The sequence below is a fragment of the Stegastes partitus genome, unplaced genomic scaffold, assembly GCF_000690725.1.
Source record: "Stegastes partitus isolate 25-593 unplaced genomic scaffold, Stegastes_partitus-1.0.2 Scaffold3680, whole genome shotgun sequence".
NCBI classification, from domain to species: domain Eukaryota; kingdom Metazoa; phylum Chordata; class Actinopteri; family Pomacentridae; genus Stegastes; species Stegastes partitus.
Window position 1 is genome coordinate 32,364 of NW_007581411.1, and position 20,410 is coordinate 52,773.

General features: G+C 42.7%; 1 protein-coding gene across 1 annotated transcript in view; it reads left to right on the top strand.

Moving 5' to 3' along the window:
• Positions 1–20,410, top strand: part of gramd4a (GRAM domain containing 4a) — a 70,561-nt gene that overhangs the window by 22,699 nt on the left and 27,452 nt on the right. The window contains exon 4 of the mRNA XM_008306513.1: positions 15,730–15,850. Coding sequence (XP_008304735.1) covers positions 15,730–15,850 — 121 coding nt within the window. The remainder of the gene's footprint in view (positions 1–15,729; positions 15,851–20,410) is intronic.

Consider the following 20,410-nt stretch of genomic DNA (forward strand, 5'->3'; position numbering starts at 1 on the left):
AGCTAGTTCAGTGTAAAAGTTTCCAAAGACCCAAGCCTTCCAAAGTCTGGGAAGAGTCCAGATTATCAGAGAACAAAAAGGTGGTTTGTGCACTTTCAAGGTTCAAGGTTCAAGGTGACTTTATTGGTACCTGTATGTAGAATTGTTCTGCAGTAGCAGGAGAAGGCATCTAACAATCCACACAGACATTTAAAACACAGGAGCAGAGACATCGATAAGTACTCACAGACTCACTGAACAGGATTAAAAGCGAAATAAAATAAAAGAACCACTAAAATGCCAATACAAAAACCTGCTTAAAGCATGGTGCAAAGGGGACAATAAATAAGTAAAACCAGGTGGGGCTTCCATTAGATAGAAATAAAAATAAGATAGACCTAAAAGTAAAGTGCACTAAGACTTATTTAAAAGAGAAACAGCAGCAGGAACAAAGCTGTTCCTATGGAGGGTTGAACAGAATCATGCAAGAACACCTGAAGAGAAAAAACACACAGGAGCTGTTTGCTTCTCTCCTGCTCTCTGTGCTCAACAAATATATTCTTGCTAGCAGATTTATCTGTACCTGTAGTCAGGCGGTGGAACAAGTGTGAAATGGTGACTTAATGAGACTAACTAATTAGGATTCCACATTGACAGTGCAGTTTATGAGACGTGTTTATGTGACCGGACTTTTGATTAGCTCTGTTTCCCTTCATTTGACGGTGGTGCCAGATTTTTAACGAGGCTGATTTATTTGTAATAACTCTGTTGCACCTGCTCAGCACAGCTCTGACCTGACATGTCATTCAGAGAGTGGACTCGCACTGGTTCTGCTGTGTTTCCCGTAAATAGCTAATAAGGTGGCGTTTTGAATCCAGCACAGGAACCATGAACTCCGCCACTAACAGTGAAAACTACTTTCTGGAGATGTTGAATGGCTTTTGTAGAAAAATGCTGAACATTAAGAGTATAAAAAGAAATGGATTTGATTTCATGAAACTCTTAAATTCTGAACTTTAGATGCTGTAGCAGAAAGAGGAAGCTGCTGTTTTCGAACATTTCAGCGCATTTTCACACATTTTATAATGAAAACTGTTGTTATACATAATTTACAGGTAAAGTAATAGTAAAAATAAAATGCATTTCTGAAGCACTCATGGGTTAAGAGAGAAGTTTGACTCTTGAAAGGTCACCGTTTACTAAGAGCCTACACATCCTGCTTATTAATTTGAAGCTACTTTACATGAGACCATCAGCTAAACATGTAAAATATAGATGAGCTCCACTTTAGCCGCTGCTGGCTTCTTAACTCTTCTAATTTCAGCATGCACTCCAATTTTAAATCCACGGTGTTGTTTCTTTCACTGTGGAAGAAAGACAACTTTACAGGAGAAGTGCCAATCCAGTGGCAACAGGCAGGAATGCACCGTTACCAAGCAGAAGCAAAAGAAACCGAGACCCCACACTCGTCATTTGAGACCTTTTTAAATGTTGTGCCGGTTTCGTGCATCAGCGTTTAACCCAAGAAACGATTCGGTCTTCTTGGATCTCTTTCACATTCAGAGCGAACCGAGGTGTGGGCGTATTTTCTCACTCTGACGTCTTTCTCTCTGCTGCCTAAAATAAAGCCGGGGCCCACGCTGTACGCTAAAACAAACACACTGCTTAAGTGTATTGTCTCCTCCCTTCTCAGGAGCCGTTAGTTTCCATTCCAGATGGCGTATGTGTGTGTGTGTGGATGCAAACACCCCGTGCCTTTTCCCCTCGCCAGTTTGTTGTGACTGACCCGTGCTATTCCGAGGACACTAAACTGGTTAATTTGTAACCGTGTTCCCCGGTCGTGAGATCACATAGAGAAAGGCTAACGCGCACATATGCAAGCGCGATGGCCTTCTGCTGCGATTCCTTCAGCTTCCTTTTCCATCCTCTCCTCTTCTTATTTATTCATCTAGTCCCTTCTTATGTTTGTGTTAATGCACACACACTCCCCCGGCACACTAATCAGATTAGTTTAAAGGGCCAGCACTCTTTTTTTGATTATATTTTCACCACTGAATAGATGCATATGTGCCTTCACCTCCTTCTACCTTCACCTAGTGACGTTCTGCCGTCGTCTCTGTTGTCTGGGATTGTGTTCAGCAACTCAAGTAGGAGAGCCGGTTCACTCATATCACATGAAAGATTTTCCCCTGCGCTCCTTTTGGTACTCGCTATGGTGACAGTTTTGATAGAATGTCTCCAGGTTTTGATATTTCTCACCTGAGATCTGTCACTAACATAACACAGAGATTTTTTGTTTGAGTTGCAAAGTACTGTCAAGTGACATCTTACTTTTTTGCTTTATTTTGAAAGCCAGCTTCTTATTCGCGGTTTACAATGAGGTAGATGGATTACCTGCAGAAACTAGAGTTATTCAAAGGTTTGTAGCCAGTTTACTCCAGGCATGTGCATTAGTGTAGCTTGCTAAAATGCTAATACGTGCTGATATTACCAGGTTTGAACATGAAATAATGTTTTTGTGATGTCTGCCATAACATGACTGTCAGATACTGTTTATGTAGTGGTAGCTATCCTTTTAATAATGCATCATGCTTTGTGAGAATACAGGATTAAGATCATTATTATTTTTCAACTGACACTTTAATTTATAAAGATAAAGAATCCCTCAAGTGGCAAAGTAAGCTCATACATTCCTCTCTGATTCTTTTAGCTGCATGTTCTGTCTCAGAAATGTACAACATTGTGACACGTTAAGGGTCGACCAATGTGAGCTTTTTTTTTAAAGGTTGTTGCCAATACTAATAATTTGGTATCAAGGAGACCAATAACTTACAAGTAAACTTGAAAATCTTGGTGACAAAGTTTAGAATTACACAAATTAAAATGTCTTTGATTATTTATGCGTTACATAAGTTCAATTTAAAGAACCTTCTCAACAGTTATCCTTCACTGTTGACAGGCTGTCATGGCTTGTTACCATAGATTGTGCTGCAAGCAGGATGTTGCTCAAGGTCACAGAATGGTAGCGCATATTTAAATGAATTTATTGGGCGTTGGTTTAAATATGAAATACAGCAAATAATCGGTGAACCCCTAATACTTATAATATGCTCATATAATTTGATGAAGTGACATTATTTGTTATAGAATATTTTGTTGACCAAGCTCTCCCGTCCCCGAAGCAACGTGACAAGCTTTCTGTCCTCGTTTGCTTTCTGTGCAGTCTTCAATCATATCAGGGCCACATTCACTACCTGACATTCTTAGTCATTTTTAAAACGATTTCATTTCTTTAGTGGCTTTAAACAGCTTATAATTCTAAAATATTAAAGTTAGATGCCCCAATAAATTATCCACAAATCCATCCATCCATTATCTATACACCGCTTAATCCTCACTAGGGTTGCAGCTGGAGTCTATCCCAACTGACTAATCACCAATTAACCTCAACATGTTTTTGGACCTTGTGGGAGGAAGCCAGAGAAGCCAGAGAGAACCCGCACTGCATGGGGAGAACATGCAAACTCCACGCAGAAAGATCCCGGGTGTCCTCACCGTGACGCGAACCAGCGACCTTCTTGCTGCGAGGCAACGATGCTAACCACCGATCCACCTTGCAGCCACCATATAACATCATTAATATATATAACATGCTCAAATGCTGTTTAACTTTTTGCAAACCACTCCGACTGACAGTTTCAAATACCAATCTTGAAGTTGTCTGGATTTCAATGATCAGTAGGTTCCACATTTCTTCACCGTTCTGCAGCGCTATGTACAGCTGCAGATTTATAGCAGCAGCAGCCACAGAAGACACAATGGAAGTTTACATTATTCAAGTGTTTTGGCACAGAGCTGCATGTTATATCAGTAGTGTCCAGTGTAGAAGTAGGTGCATGAATCATTGCATGCCTCTGTCTGCACATGCCTTCCACTGAGATATACGATAAGCACTCTGAGAACACCGTTTCCTTGACTGATAACTCTGTGATAGTCCTGTGATTATTATAGTAATGGATGTAAAAGCAGAGGGATATATCAGCGAGAATGTGTCCTGCGGGGAACGGCACTAAGCTGAACTGACCCTCCTGCGAGTGGTAAAATGGCAGAGGGTAGCGCCAGTGGAAATCACTCCGTATCATTACACGAGCAGGCTTAATGTGCTGAGCTTTTATTGCTACCTTCCTCTCCTCTCCCTCGCTTCTCTCTTGATATTATTCATCTTCTCGTTCACATCGTTCTTTCTTTGCCCTTGTGCCCTTTTTGTGCTTCTCTCCTTTCAGTGCTTTGTTTTTTATTCTCGCCATATTTCTTGCTTTTTCTCCTGCAGACCTCATTTGTACTCGGAGCTGATAGAATATTGGCAAACGCCGGAAAAAAAAACAACCACACAAACACATGCCACGATGTCGTACACAAGCCAAATGGATAATCGCACCGAGGCACAGATGCACTGGATATTTTTTTCTGTTGACATCCACCCTTGTTCTGGCAGGCCGAAGTGTGTGCATGTTGTAGCTTCTGTACTCTGGCACCGCGCTGGGCACCAGACAGGCCCTCCCTTAATTGGGGTTTATTGGTTTTTACCACTACTGGTTCCATAAAATTGGAAATGACTAGATGTGTGTGTCGGTATGTGTGTGAGCGAGGCCGTCCTGTGCGAGGTCGCGCATTGAAGGTCGCTGCGGGGGAACAGGCCATTCTCTGCGCTCCACGCTGCCTGGCTAATCGATACGGTGTCCTAGCTGCTGCCCTACTTCACACCAGGCACAGGATCGCACACAACAAGGCTACACACAACACACAAGGGAAAACTAATGGAATCGGGGACGAATTAGGGCTGTAATGCAATGCTTTCTCTTCAGTACCATGTAGTGCCCAATGACTTACAGTTACAGTTAACATCAGTTATGTTGCCTGGTTAAATGTCTCAAGACTGTGTGGGTGTGTATCGGCTCAGGGAGTGAATCTCCAGGTAGTTTTTTTTGCACTTGATAACTCTTTTGACATTGACTCATAATAGTAGGGAAGCAAAGGTGTGACTATAAGAACATATACAATGGCTCAGTTCTGTTCATGTGTCCTAATTTTTGTCAATTGTGGCATTTAAGTTCCTTTCAGATCTTTAAGGCGACTTAAAACTCGACTCACTCACCAAACAGGGCTTAGATTTACAAACACTCTGATGGTTATTTTAGGCCAACAAGAGCCTTAACTGCAATTTCAACTGTGGATAGGACATAAAATCTGTAGAATTAGAATCAGTTAAAGCTGATAGAAAACTGCTTGATGACTTCGCCCGAAATTGGGTGCAAATATATTGGAGATTCTCTTCTACTTATCAGCGCAGTTGTATGCATAGATATGTTTTATAAAGGGCAGATGTCTCGTCCACGCTGCCGGCCATCTTGGTACAGTGCGCTCGCTCACCCATAACATTGTGTTGTTGTGGTGCATGTACTTTTTAAGTAACCATAACTTGCTCAATTTTCTACCGATTTTCAAACAGCTTGGTTTGTTATAAACGTCATTTGAATTGTAGCCACGTTAATAATGCTTGTAAGAAACCAAACCGTTTGTAAATCCGTCAAGATTTCAGTGAGATAAGAGTATTTATGTTTGTGGCGATCACTTCATGTACCACAGGTTCCGCTAGAGAGCTGCCCCGTATCAAGATGGCCGAAGGGTGATCCCATTCGAAATGCCGCCTTAAGACATCTAGCCTTTATTATGCATATCTATGGTTGTATGGCACCATGCTCACAGTTGGCTGGATGTTTTCTGGTTCCACTGTTCTGAAGAGACTTGTTTTTTAAGGAGAGGGGCTTGATCTCTGGTGAAATATGTCATAGATTTCTATTTAGGATTCTTCAAGTGGTGCGTCTCTACGTTTTACGGTCTCCATTTACATCCATGTTTGTTCAGACTTATACAATTTATGTAGTGAAGATTTTGGAGGAACTGATTAGGTGGGCACCCAAAGTTAGTGCCACCAATCCCAATGTGAAACATGATCACAGTCTCCCCTTTGGTTCCTCAGTTACGGTGCTGAATAATAGAGTTATAGAACATGATGACGTCTCTCGCGAAGCTGACCTTTTAATTATAAAATGTCATCACTTCACCATTTTATCCAGCTAGATGTGTGAGATTTTGTCATAATTAGCACATGAGTTCTGGAGCTGTGGCCAAAACGTGTCACTGTGACCTTTGACCACCGAGTTCAGTTCATTGTTGAGTACAAGTGGGCGTTTGGTTTAAATTTGAAGGAATTCCCTCCGGACATTCCTGATATATCGTGTTTACAACAATGTGGTGGACATGAGGTCACAGTGGTTTTGACCCTTAAAAATGTAATCAGTTTAACTTTTGGTCCAAGTGAACATTTGTGCCAAGTTTGAAGAAACTCCCTCCCGGGGTTCAAGACTTATTCCGCTCATGTAAATGGAACAGACGTACTGATGGGCAACTTGGAAATTATAATGCCTCCGCTGTTACTGGCTTAGAGGTATAAAAACTATTCACATCCACATAGTAGCTTTTCTCCCCTGAAGCTTTGGATTCCAGAACAGATGGGGCTTGTTTGCAAGAATTTTCTTTGAAATGAGTTTTCTTTTTAAGCAGCAGTAAATACCAAACACTGAAAGTTCTACAGCTAATATGGGAATAAAGGCAGCGTTCTGTAGTATACAATGTAAAGTCTTTGTGTGAAAATTGATTCTTCTAAGGCGGTATGTTGATTAAAAATGTAGAAAGAAGGCCTCGCAGCTGATGCCGAAATCTTTATTTCCGAGAGCTTTATGTTCTGTCGAGCTGAACCGTAGCAGCCGTGAGAATACTTGATCTGATGCGAAATTGCCTGCAGTTTTGTACCAACGATAAAACACACCCAAACCATGACAACAGCCTAGAAATTACAGTTTCAAATAGCTGTTTCTGAGTTGCTGCATATATATTGGATTATGACGACGGTGCATAGTGTTGTATTTTTGCCTCGCAGGACAAAACAGAACAGCTTTCTTCAAGCTTATTAAGGTATTGATTTAGAAGTAGAATATGTAAGAAGAGGACTCAGGTAATTGATTAGCACGTTGCTAATTTGGGGAGCCGGCAGACAGAGGAGTATGGAAGTAATTGAGAAGCCTGAGTTTAGTATCCTTTGAGGTAATTATTCAAGTGAATGAGCATTCTGCGGGACTCGGCTTCATCACTCATTACTCCGACGATGATTCATTCTCCTTCTAAATAGGCGGCTTCAGTACATGCATGATAATGAAGACGTCTCTGTGTCTGTTAGGGAGACGGTCTATTCTGTCGCAGGTGAGCTCTGTTCTACAGGAAATTAAGTTGTTGATGCATTAAGGCGTCTTGACACTTCAGAGGCAGAGCTTTCTGTAATCGAGAGTTTGTGAGGGGGAGTGTCACGTTAAACACACCTGTGATCGACGCCACATGTAGCGCGCACGCTGTCAGCGTCTCATTTTTAGCTTTCCACGAGTCCGTGTCACGCTTTTAATTTCGAGGTTACATACAGTAGTGCTGAGTCATCGTTGTGTAGCGTGTGAGAATGCAACAGGTGGCTCTGTGGGTAGAGACGCTGAGTGGAAAGTGGAAATTAACAGACTCGCTGTTTTGTTTTGTCAAGGCGGCATCCAGAATGTCAGAATGCTTTCAAGACCTTGTCCGGTGAAAATTTAGCATTTTTGCTGTTTACCTCGTTAACACGGGTTTCTGTTGTATGCCGGAGGACGTCTGCGGCTGCATACATTAGAAACCCAAGGAACCAGTCCCATCAACTCGTAGGTGAGGCTTTCTGTGTCATTATCCTTCTTCAGGGTCAGTTTCTGGTGCGAACCTGACTTGCTCTAATATCACACCTTGTCTTTCTGTGGTGTGCAGTAGTTTTACAGGATTGTAGGTGAGCTGATGAGCTCAAGCTGCTGTGGGTCGAAAGATGCTGAAGTCATTTTAAGACAGAAAGCGGTTATTTTTGTGGAAAACACTTCTAAATATGCAACTTTGATACACAGAGATGAATGTTTAGGGGTTAAAGCAACAACCGGAAGGGACACCTTAAGTGAGAAACTGAACTGTGCATTGATAAAATACAGTGGCTGCATGACATGACTAGCACAATCTGTTAACAGGATGTAAAGCCTCTCTGAAGCCAGTCTCAGACGTCCTTTAGTCAACCGAAACTTCAAGTGTGAACAAGCACCATGGTCACTTTTCTAGAAAGGCGTGATGACAGTCTGACAGTTTCAGTGTGGTACAAGTCTGAACTGCACGTTGTCACACTAATATTTAGGTATGATGTGACTTTGAGTTGCATGAAGTGACTTGAGGGAAGATTTTTTTCAAGCTTGTAGCACCAATATTTGTCCAAAACATCACAGAAAGCACAAAAGGTAGAAATCACTTGTTAACTTTGCTCTACCATTGCACATCTATTAGAATACAAATTAAAATTTTATATAAATAAAACTTTGCAGTGGTGACAGCAGAGACTCATAACTCAATTAAAGTCACAGTAATCAATGTCGTCCATTATTCTGTTGAAGTTCAGGTTGTTGCTTCCAGCTGTTTGTAGGAGTCTTTCCTCTAAATGGAAAAAAATACCTGTTGCATCAAACAGCTGCAGGATCAATATGAGCATCTCCAAACTGCATTCATACACATGAAGCAACAGAACAACAGCGCCGGTAACTCAATTATTTATTTCTAATTATACATCACATGAACACAGGATCAGTCCAGGTCAGGAACAGGAAGTCACACAGTGTACTTTCCTCCTCCTCGGACAGATGAGCTGTCACACACAGTTCATAAAGTCCACTTGTTGCCCAGCATCCGTCCTCAGGTTGAGTCCTGAGCTCCTGTCGGGGTTATTTTCATTGGCAGGTGATTAATGACAGAATGCCGTCGCTTTAAGTAACCAACGAAGCCGGCAATAATTACATATTCCATGGGTCATTAGTAAAATATGAGTTTTTCTTCCTCTTGCCCTGAAAGCACTCCTGGTTTAGAGCAGCCTGCAGTCTTGACCGGTTATCTGATGTAATGAAGTCTATAACGTGATTACTGTTCTCCAAACAAGCAGATGGTATCCTCCCCGCTGACACAACATTGGATTATAGAACATTGTTTATCTTGATTATTTATTACATGCTTATGTTTTCACCATATAAATATTTGAGTCATGGCGTAAACATAGACGTCCACGCAGAGAGAAGGCAGACACGCTGCGTCTCCCCTACATGTTGCCCATCGAGGAGTCTGGCTCCCCTCCAAGAGAACAAGAGGTCACCGGAGAACGCATGAGAAGGAAAGCGTTGCTGTTTGGATGTTACAAGGGGAACCGTGAAGTTTGAGACTTAATCATGAGGGTCACTCTAATGTCGTAGACGGAGGGAGGGTGAGAAAAAAAGTGAGTGAAATCTAGGTCATGCAGAGATATCAAGGCCAGAGTGGAAGGAGGCCACCGAGAGGAGGAAGAATTTCAGAGAGATGCGTGTCAGATTTATCCAACCTGAAGTACAGCAGAATGAAGAGAAGCAACTGCATATTGGAGGGAGACTTTTGAATAAATAATAAAGGAATCCTTTGCATAAATCACTCACATGTCGTGTTTGGTGCAGAAACACTTGTTTGGAAAGGTGTAAACTTGACACTTGCAGAACGAGGACAGTATTTATAGTTCAAGTGTGATCGGGGCGTCGTCTCTCGAGACGAAGGTGAAGCTTGAAAGAACACGCCGTCTCACAATGCTGTCTGTCTTGTACAGCAGCAGGGGTTGGATAAATCATTATATCATGCTCTTATTGCCAGGCTTTTCTCTTCCTGGTGCTGGGCTCGGGTTGTTTTCTCTTCCACTTTTCATTGGTCAGTGCCTTGAATGGTGCCTTGACATCTGCGATCAGCTGGAGGCCACAAAGCTCGACCTCCCCTTTCTGCTCCAGTCAGCCGGTGTCGTGGCAGAAAGCGTACAACGCCGGGAACAATGAGAGGCCAATGTGAAGCAGCTGATTCTCTCCCTCCCTCTCTGTCTCTCTTTCTCTGAACCCCCCTCCTTCCCTTCCTTTCATGAAAGGAGTCATTGTCTCTGGCCTGGATTGAAAAACTCGCACAGTACTTTTCCTTTGAGCTCTTAAAAAACTTTGCCTGCTTAAATGAGAAGTAAGTCGCTGCTCTTGCGTACAGCACTCGTGCACGCTCGCTGGCCATCGCACACATGCTCCTGCTCGCAAATATGAACTTGGCACAAACCACAAACCTAATAAACCCTCAGTCATATGCACACACTTGCATAAAGCAGTTTTGACACATGAACATGCGTAATGTGAGTGCGAGTCCGACAGCTCCAGAGCATTCAGAAATCTCAGATTCCAGGCCCTCTTAGTGTGCTGGCCACCCTGCAAAGCCCCACCTCTCCCTACCTCGGCTGCCCTCCTTCTCTTTTTACCCAGAGCCTCGCACACTCACAGCAGCTTTGACCATCACTCTGCGTGTGGAGGCCTGTCACAACACTCTGTTGTGCCGCCACTGATGAATTATTTCAGAGCAACCCGTCCCTGATTTCTGCTTCGTCTCTGGATGGGACAACATGGAGCACGTACCTCAACCTTGATGGGCTCGGAGGCGTTTTGAGGTCATCGATCAGCAGAGGGAGGGGGGGTGGGGGGGGACAAAAACGAGCCGGGCCGGACGAAAGTGACCCGCAGCCGTGGCTCGATTTCAAGACCGAACCAAGGCGGCCACCCTGCCTTCCCGGTCCTGCGGGAGCGTGCCAGGGACCGGCCGAATTCAAAGACGCATGGGTGTGTGCAGGATGGAGGACTACACCTTCGACAGCTTTGAACTGCTTTTCAGTGGAGCTGTCGATAAGGTCAAAAGCCATAAAAGTAACCTCAACCTCAGTAAGTCTGACAGCTTTGAACTCGGGGATAAAAGTGCATTTTTAACCTGGAAATAACAACTAACGCATGTAATCAGTGATAGGTGAACTTTTGTTTATCAACCCCACGGAGGTAGTTATCTGATGGCCTCATCTGACCCATGTCAATATTTGTCTCAATTAGCTACTTAGCATCTGAGTGATACGCCAACTTAAAATAGAATCTCCCCGTTGTAGTGGATCATGAGCATGGGAACTGCAGTCCAGTTGGAGTATTAAAATTAGTTTAATGTCACTCTTAGATTCACTTCTTGTATTGTGTGCATGCTGATTTTGGAAATTGTTTTGCAATGTGTGCAGTTATAAAGGAAGTGTGTCAACTGACAGTCAGTGGTGGTTGCCGCTCTCTCGTGACACCTCAGACACCACAACGTTTCCCCCTTTTTTTTATTTGTTGCTTTAGTAACCAATAAGTAGAAAGGCAAAAAAAATCGCTGAGACTGAACAATTTCTCGAAGGAAATTTTCGAAATATTTAACAAAAAGCGTCCTGCTAAAGGAAATCAGCTTCTATTCTTGTAAGACCAGTTTTGTTATTCAATTTTCTGGCAATGTTTTAGTACATATAACATCAGAGTGTTTTACCCGTCTTCTGATATTACCCTTATCTGGTACAAACAAATCCACACCCTTTAACTGCCTTCAGCATCACCAGAATTTACTGCTGCTTTCAAAACCTTAATTACAAGATCCTGTAATGTGTATAAGTCGCTTTACGTTGATGTTTTTTCGTTTCTATTCACAGAAATTAAGCTTTCATGGAAAGCCTGTACAGGAGAGAAGGTCAGCGAGATTAAAAGTGACATCTCCTGGCATGGCATTTAGCTAATCCCCTGTCTGTGAGACAAATGGTCTAGTTACCAGCCTTCATAATGGCCAAAGAGACCCTGTGATATGGTAACCCAGGATGAAGCTGTGTATATATAGAAGACAGCAATCCAATTTTAGAAGCGGAACAGGCGTGTTGACAGTATTATTAATATGCCATCTGATGTAGAGGGCCTCTGTGGAACAGGAAAACGATTGTACTCTATCTTTCTTTGTCTGACACACATACCATAATGTGTCGTGCTGTGCTCCATCACACATTTGTGGCCCCCAGTTCCAGCACATGGACTCTTGGAATGAGGCATCTAGGAAGGAAGCGGCCGGTGTGGAAGGAAACTACAGGGAGGAAATGTACATAGAGGATCTTGGACACAGGAATGATAACACAAGATAAAGGGAGGGGAGTGGGATTCAGCTAGGGGGCAGGAAATACGAGGGGAAAGGCAGGGAGTGGCAGTGTGGGGAGAGGGGAAAAGGTGAACAGTGGCAGGTTTGAAAGACGGTACAGTATAACCCTTATGTGTTGATAGCAGCAGAAACAAACAAGCTGCATTACTTAATCACTGTATTGACATTACAGAATATTGTAACTCAATGTGAGGTCGCGTTCAAGGATTCACATGCAGCAATACACAAGTTATCAGTGCGATGAAATTCTTAGTTCGCACTGCCTTGATTGTTTAAAAAAATAGCCTCATTCAGACACACTCATCACTCGCATCCACTCAGACATACTGAGGTAGCACATATGCACATACCAAGGTTATAAAAACAAAAGCATGAGCAGTATTTATGGTGCAAAATAGTTAAGATCTGCTCGTAAGTACTGATAAAGGCAACGTTGGATATAGTGCGAAACGGGCATGTGCAGTAATATGGGCATAAATTGCAGCACACTGGAATCAGGAATAGTTTTTTACATTTAAAGGAACTTAAGCTAGAGTTAGTCAGACAGAAAAACTGACATGTGGAAGTGGTCACCTGGAGTTGCAGACCCACCAAGAAGTCAATCCACTGAGCACAGTTTAGTTTTGTGCCATACAGTCTTAGCGTTCTCATCAGCAGCTGCCATAGTGGAGCATTGAGCTGCTAAAATGCACATATTTCCCATCAGGAGTTGGTGGGAACCAACGCGTTTTTTGGGTTTTTTTTGTCTTTTTCCTTCAAGGTCTGCAAACCTCTAAAGCTCAAAGTCTGGCGTTTTCTCTCCCACAGTGAGCACTGCTCCTAACCTGCCTGAAAACACCCACTTTGAAGTCCGGACTTTTCTCCCGTTACTTATCTGTGTCACCATGTAACACATTTACATAATGCCTGCTTAGCGGCTAATTTGGCACGCCCTCAAACAAAGAATGAGCAGCTGCCCTCCCAGTCCGTCCACCATTATTTCCCCGCTAGAGTCGCATCTGCTAACTCTAAAACGTCTCAAAGTCTCCAGCTGATAGCGGCAGACAGCTGGCATACAGTCCTGAAACCTCGGGTTACAGTACCTAACTAGTGTTGCTCTGCTTTTGTTGAGCCTGCTGACCAATTAGAGCGGACTTGGCTTTTCAAACAAGGGGGCGAAAAAGATGCTCATGCAGTGTACAGTACGAGAATATGTTGTTTGGACATTAAGGCATGTAAACATATTTCTATAAAGATATATTTATGAACCTGTAAATAAGTATAATATGAGCTCTTTAATCTCATTAATTAGACAAAAACACAAAGGAACAATTATGTTGCTTCACATCTGTTGACATGTTTACCCTGTTAGACTCTATACAGTCGGTGTTAATGATGTTTACAACTTGTTGCACTTTCCAAGTAGCCTAACAAGCAATTAGTACAGGTTTAAATGAGCCACTAACACATTCCCGGCTGCCCCGTCGCCATCAGGAGTCGGTCTCTCTTCGCTTACAATGCAATGTTTGACAGAAAGAAGTTGTTTTGAAGTCATCCTGCTGTTTAGCCTCGGTATAGCCTAAACTCCTGATCCTATTCTACCTACACCAACCAGAGGGCACCGCCGCTGCTGTCAGCCATTTGTTTAATAGGTTTACAGTTAACTGTGGATCTCCTGGCACAAGAAAGCCTAGCGAGCATTAAGCTGCTTAGCCCATTGCAACCTTTGGCCTGCCTCTTGCTGGCTGCACCTACAGACGCACATGCAATCAGTCTTTATGTCTTGTTATCATATATAAATACCGTACTATCAACACATTCTTGTGTTAGGAGGGCGATACAAGCTATGCTAGCAGGCTGGAGGAGTCGTATTACATAGACATAGTCACTGAGTAACTTATACTTTACCTAAAGGTTTTAAAAGATAGAATTCAAAAAGAGCTGAATACTCCTGAGCTGCTCTTCCTGAACCAGAAATGCAAGAAAAAGATACACAATAGGGGAATGTGGAGATATAGTATATGGCCTCTCTCAGGAAGAGCACCCAGGGTTGTAGTCGATGCTGTAGCTGCAGGAGGTTCTGCCAATGAATGTTTTATTAGCGTTAATGGGAAGGGAGAAAGGACAGGGGTGAGATATGAGATTGGGGTGATGAGAAAGAAAAAACGGCAGCTAAATTCTTGTAATATGAATCCTCTGCTGCTAATGGGATGATCTCAGAAAGAGGTTAGAGGGGGCAGCTGATGTACATTTTAATTAACGCCGGGTGCACACCTTTTTGAAATCTATTTTTTTTCTTTCTTTCTTTATGTGCATGGGATTAGTTGTATGCATTTAGAGAGGATTTAATCAGTGCTTTTGTGTGCCCCTGCTGTCTTGGCATCTTTAAGTGAGCATCTGAACACACGCAAGTATTGATTTATTGCTGCACGTGCGCACACTTTCATTGCCTCCCCCGTCCTCCAATATTCATGTGTCCCTTTAATCGGGGACAATAGACGGAGAGGAAACACTGCTGATGTTGCACCCCGGGCATAGAAAACCCTGATACCTGAAACCGGTTGATTCTAAGAGTTGATTGACAAGGAGGAAGCGTGGGGGACAGGTGAAGGTGAAGGATATGGATGGCGGCAGAGGGGAAATGTGAGATGCACCGATAAGCACAGGGGAAAATCTCTGCAGTGTTATTACTTAGAATTTGATCACGTTCAAAATATTTCCATTATTTATCTGTCTTTACTCCAAAACCCACTGGCAGGTTGGAAAGGCATTTTTGAAAAATGACAGCATTTATGAGAGACTGTAAAACAGAAAGAAATGTTGGATTTTGAACGTTCTGACAGTCCTTGAACTACTCGTCTATGAAAGTACTGTTCTGTCGGCTTAAAATTGCGATATTTCATCAAAATCACTTTACCCTACATGTCTCATTTGAGAAAAATTAGTACCAGATTCTGTTAAGGAACAAAAGTTTTGTGCTCTACTGTGTAACTCAGAAGCCATTAGTGAGTCACATGAGAAAAATTCAAGGGCTTCTCCACTGTACTGGGATGAACTGCAGGCTGTGTTTACATGATATAGAGAGGAGACAAATATGGAAACTTGAAACTAAATTTAAGATATAAGTAGTCAAATATGTATATGTGCGTCCTGTGGGCACTTGGAAAAATCTTTACAGCATTAGAACTTTGTTTTGATGCACAAAAGCTATTTTTGAGTTCTCTCTACTTCTAGCCATGTTTGTGCTCATCACATAGAGGTCTGGGATTTTATATGTCGTTAAAAAATGAGCCCACAGTTAATAACAATAAGACAGGAGTAAAAAAATAAATAAATCCCAGATACTGCTTGTAGGATAAATTGATTATTCTCTAAATTAATCTGTTTTCGTGCAGTTGAAGTTGGAAATGAAAGTGCATCCACACCGCAGGATTCAATTCTCCACATAGATTAAATCTAAAATACCTTCATTCATACTTACCGATGTCCTTTTCATGACCCTCACCGTGTATGCGGGTGTTATTGTTTTCATAACACAATTTAAGATACTGATCTACCGTGTGTGTGTGTTGTGTTTTCCAGAGGAGGAGCTGAGGAAGTTGCGGGAAGAGACCAATGTGGACTCCCTGCGGCAGGAGCTGGAGAGAGAGCGCAGCAAGAGGATAGACCTGGAGCAGAAGATGAATGAGGTGCTCAAAACCAGGTAAGGCGACAACAGTCACGTGCACAAGTGGACGACGGCGGATAAACAGGAAGTAATCGTGAGGGAAAGACAGGAAGCCGTGACGCTGCACTTTGCAACAGTTCAGCTCAGCAGAGTTTACCATGGGTCAGTTTGGCTGCTATTTGTGCCAGCGTCGGTGCTACCCAAGATTTCTGATATAAATAGAAGCATCAGCAGCTTGGTAGGCGGAGAATTCCACAAGGAGGTGCGTCTCTGCGTGTTTTGAGGGGGATGGAAAGAGAGAAAAAAGAAAAACAGAAGCGAGTCACAAGTCACCAATCCGAGTCGCCAAATGCTCACTGTGACACGGAAGCTATGCTGGTGTCAGGAAAAACCTGCGTCTGTTGGCACCGGCCGAGCCCTTAAACCCGGGGTGAAGGGCCCCCGAGTGTGTGTGTGTGTGTGTGTGTGTGTGTGTGTGATCAAGTGATGCCTCTTTGGCTGCCGGTGGGAAATTCCACTGGTGATCTCTAAGTGATTACCAGCACAGAAAACATGGCCTCAGGAATGTCAGAGACAGTTCAAGAGTTTGTAAGGGCTGAGATAATGCACCATGACTTGGGAGTTTTCCTCAGTTAATCCTTTAGCAAGTTCCAGATGGAGACATTCATGTGAGGACAGCAGGCAGTAAACATTTCTTTCTAACACGAATACTCAAGTCCCCACAACCAACTTCTCTTGAAGCCTTGATTATCAGTGAAAAATAATTACTTTGTCTTGAGGGAGGAGATTAACACAACCCAAAACTCACCGGCATGTTATCTTTAAAAAGAATCACAAATATTACACCATTAATCAGAGCTACAAAAAGAGAAAAATAATAATTTGGCTTTCAAGTTTCACACAGTCCTTGAACTAATCATGTGTGCTGTGCAGGAAATTAACCAGTTCTGAGCTTTAAAGTTGTGATACTTCATCAAAATCACTTTATCTTGTCTCCTCAAAAACAAACTGTTTGCGCCGGCAACTGAAGCAACAGAAAAGCAACGATCACATTAGACACTCAGCTTTGGCAGACTCTGCTGAACTGCAGNTGTGGCCAAAACGTGTCACTGTGACCTTTGACCACCGAGTTCAGTTCATTGTTGAGTACAAGTGGGCGTTTGGTTTAAATTTGAAGGAATTCCCTCCGGACATTCCTGATATATCGTGTTTACAACAATGTGGTGGACACGAGGTCACAGTGGTTTTGACCCTTAAAAATGTAATCAGTTTAACTTTTGGTCCAAGTGAACATTTGTGCCAAGTTTGAAGAAACTCCCTCCCGGGGTTCAAGACTTATTCCGCTCATGTAAATGGAACAGACGTACTGATGGGCAACTTGGAAATTATAATGCCTCCGCTGTTACTGGCTTAGAGGTATAAAAACTATTCACATCCACATAGTAGCTTTTCTCCCCTGAAGCTTTGGATTCCTGAACAGATGGGGCTTGTTTGCAAGAATTTTCTTTGAAATGAGTTTTTTTTAAATCAGCAGTAAATACCAAACACTGAAAGTTCTACAGCTAATATGGGAATAAAGGCAGCGTTCTGTAGTATACAATGTAAAGTCTTTGTGTGAAAATTGATTCTTCTAAGGCGGTATGTTGATTAAAAATGTAGAAAGAAGGCCTCGCAGCTGATGCCGAAATCTTTATTTCCGAGAGCTTTATGTTCTGTCGAGCTCAACCGTAGCAGCCGTGAGAATACTTGATCTGATGCGAAATTGCCTGCAGTTTTGTACCAACGATAAAACACACCCAAACCATGACAACAGCCTAGAAATTACAGTTTCAAATAGCTGTTTCTGAGTTGCTGCATATATATTGGATTATGACGACGGTGCATAGTGTTATATTTTTGCCTCGCAGGACAAAACAGAACAGCTTTCTTCAAGCTTATTAAGGTATTGATTTAGAAGTAGAATATGTAAGAAGAGGACTCAGGTAATTGATTAGCACGTTGCTAATTTGGGGAGCCGGCAGACAGAGGAGTATGGAAGTAATTGAGAAGCCTGAGTTTAGTATCCTTTGAGGTAATTATTCAAGTGAATGAGCATTCTGCGGGACTCGGCTTCATCACTCATTACTCCGACGATGATTCATTCTCCTTCTAAATAGGCGGCTTCAGTACATGCATGATAATGAAGACGTCTCTGTGTCTGTTAGGGAGACGGTCTGTTCTGTCACAGGTGAGCTCTGTTCTACAGGAAATTAAGTTGTTGATGCATTAAGGCGTCTTGACACTTCAGAGGCAGAGCTTTCTGTAGTCGAGAGTTTGTGAGGGGGAGTGTCACGTTAAACACACCTGTGATCGACGCCACATGTAGCGCGCACGCTGTCAGCGTCTCATTTTTAGCTTTCCACGAGTCCGTGTCACGCTTTTAATTTCGAGGTTACATACAGTAGTGCTGAGTCATCGTTGTGTAGCGTGTGAGAATGCAACAGGTGGCTCTGTGGGTAGAGACGCTGAGTGGAAAGTGGAAATTAACAGACTCGCTGTTTTGTTTTGTCAAGGCGGCATCCAGAATGTCAGAATGCTTTCAAGACCTTGTCCGGTGAAAATTTAGCATTTTTGCTGTTTACCTCGTTAACACGGGTTTCTGTTGTATGTCGGAGGACGTCTGTGGCTGCATGCATAAGAAACCCAAGGAACCAGTCCCATCAACTCGTAGGTGAGGCTTTCTGTGTCATTATCCTTCTTCAGGGTCAGTTTCTGGTGCGAACCTGACTTGCTCTATTATCACACCTTGTCTTTCTGTGGTGTGCAGTAGTTTTACAGGATTGTAGGTGAGCTGATGAGCTCAAGCTGCTGTGGGTCGAAAGATGCTGAAGTCATTTTAAGACAGAAAGCGGTTATTTTTGTGGAAAACACTTCTAAATATGCAACTTTGATACACAGAGATGAATGTTTAGGGGTTAAAGCAACAACCGGAAGGGACACCTTAAGTGAGAAACTGAACTGTGCATTGATAAAATACAGTGGCTGCATGACATGACTAGCACAATCTGTTAACAGGATGTAAAGCCTCTCTGAAGCCAGTCTCAGACGTCCTTTAGTCAACCGAAACTTCAAGTGTGAACAAGCACCATGGTCACTTTTCTAGAAAGGCGTGATGACAGTCTGACAGTTTCAGTGTGGTACAAGTCTGAACTGCACGTTGTCACACTAATATTTAGGTATGATGTGACTTTGAGTTGCATGAAGTGACTTGAGGGAAGATTTTTTTCAAGCTTGTAGCACCAATATTTGTCCAAAACATCACAGAAAGCACAAAAGGTAGAAATCACTTGTTAACTTTGCTCTACCATTGCACATCTATTAGAATACAAATTAAAATTTTATATAAATAAAACTTTGCAGTGGTGACAGCAGAGACTCATAACTCAATTAAAGTCACAGTAATCAATGTCGTCCATTATTCTGTTGAAGTTCAGGTTGTTGCTTCCAGCTGTTTGTAGGAGTCTTTCCTCTAAATGGAAAAAAATACCTGTTGCATCAAACAGCTGCAGGATCAATATGAGCATCTCCAAACTGCATTCATACACATGAAGCAACAGAACAACAGCGCCGGTAACTCAATTATTTATTTCTAATTATACATCACATGAACACAGGATCAGTCCAGGTCAGGAACAGGAAGTCACACAGTGTACTTTCCTCCTCCTCGGACAGATGAGCTGTCACACACAGTTCATAAAGTCCACTTGTTGCCCAGCATCCGTCCTCAGGTTGAGTCCTGAGCTCCTGTCGGGGTTATTTTCATTGGCAGGTGATTAATGACAGAATGCCGTCGCTTTAAGTAACCAACGAAGCCGGCAATAATTACATATTCCATGGGTCATTAGTAAAATATGAGTTTTTCTTCCTCTTGCCCTGAAAGCACTCCTGGTTTAGAGCAGCCTGCAGTCTTGACCGGTTATCTGATGTAATGAAGTCTATAACGTGATTACTGTTCTCCAAACAAGCAGATGGTATCCTCCCCGCTGACACAACATTGGATTATAGAACATTGTTTATCTTGATTATTTATTACATGCTTATGTTTTCACCATATAAATATTTGAGTCATGGCGTAAACATAGACGTCCACGCAGAGAGAAGGCAGACACGCTGCGTCTCCCCTACATGTTGCCCATCGAGGAGTCTGGCTCCCCTCCAAGAGAACAAGAGGTCACCGGAGAACGCATGAGAAGGAAAGCGTTGCTGTTTGGATGTTACAAGGGGAACCGTGAAGTTTGAGACTTAATCATGAGGGTCACTCTAATGTCGTAGACGGAGGGAGGGTGAGAAAAAAAGTGAGTGAAATCTAGGTCATGCAGAGATATCAAGGCCAGAGTGGAAGGAGGCCACCGAGAGGAGGAAGAATTTCAGAGAGATGCGTGTCAGATTTATCCAACCTGAAGTACAGCAGAATGAAGAGAAGCAACTGCATATTGGAGGGAGACTTTTGAATAAATAATAAAGGAATCCTTTGCATAAATCACTCACATGTCGTGTTTGGTGCAGAAACACTTGTTTGGAAAGGTGTAAACTTGACACTTGCAGAACGAGGACAGT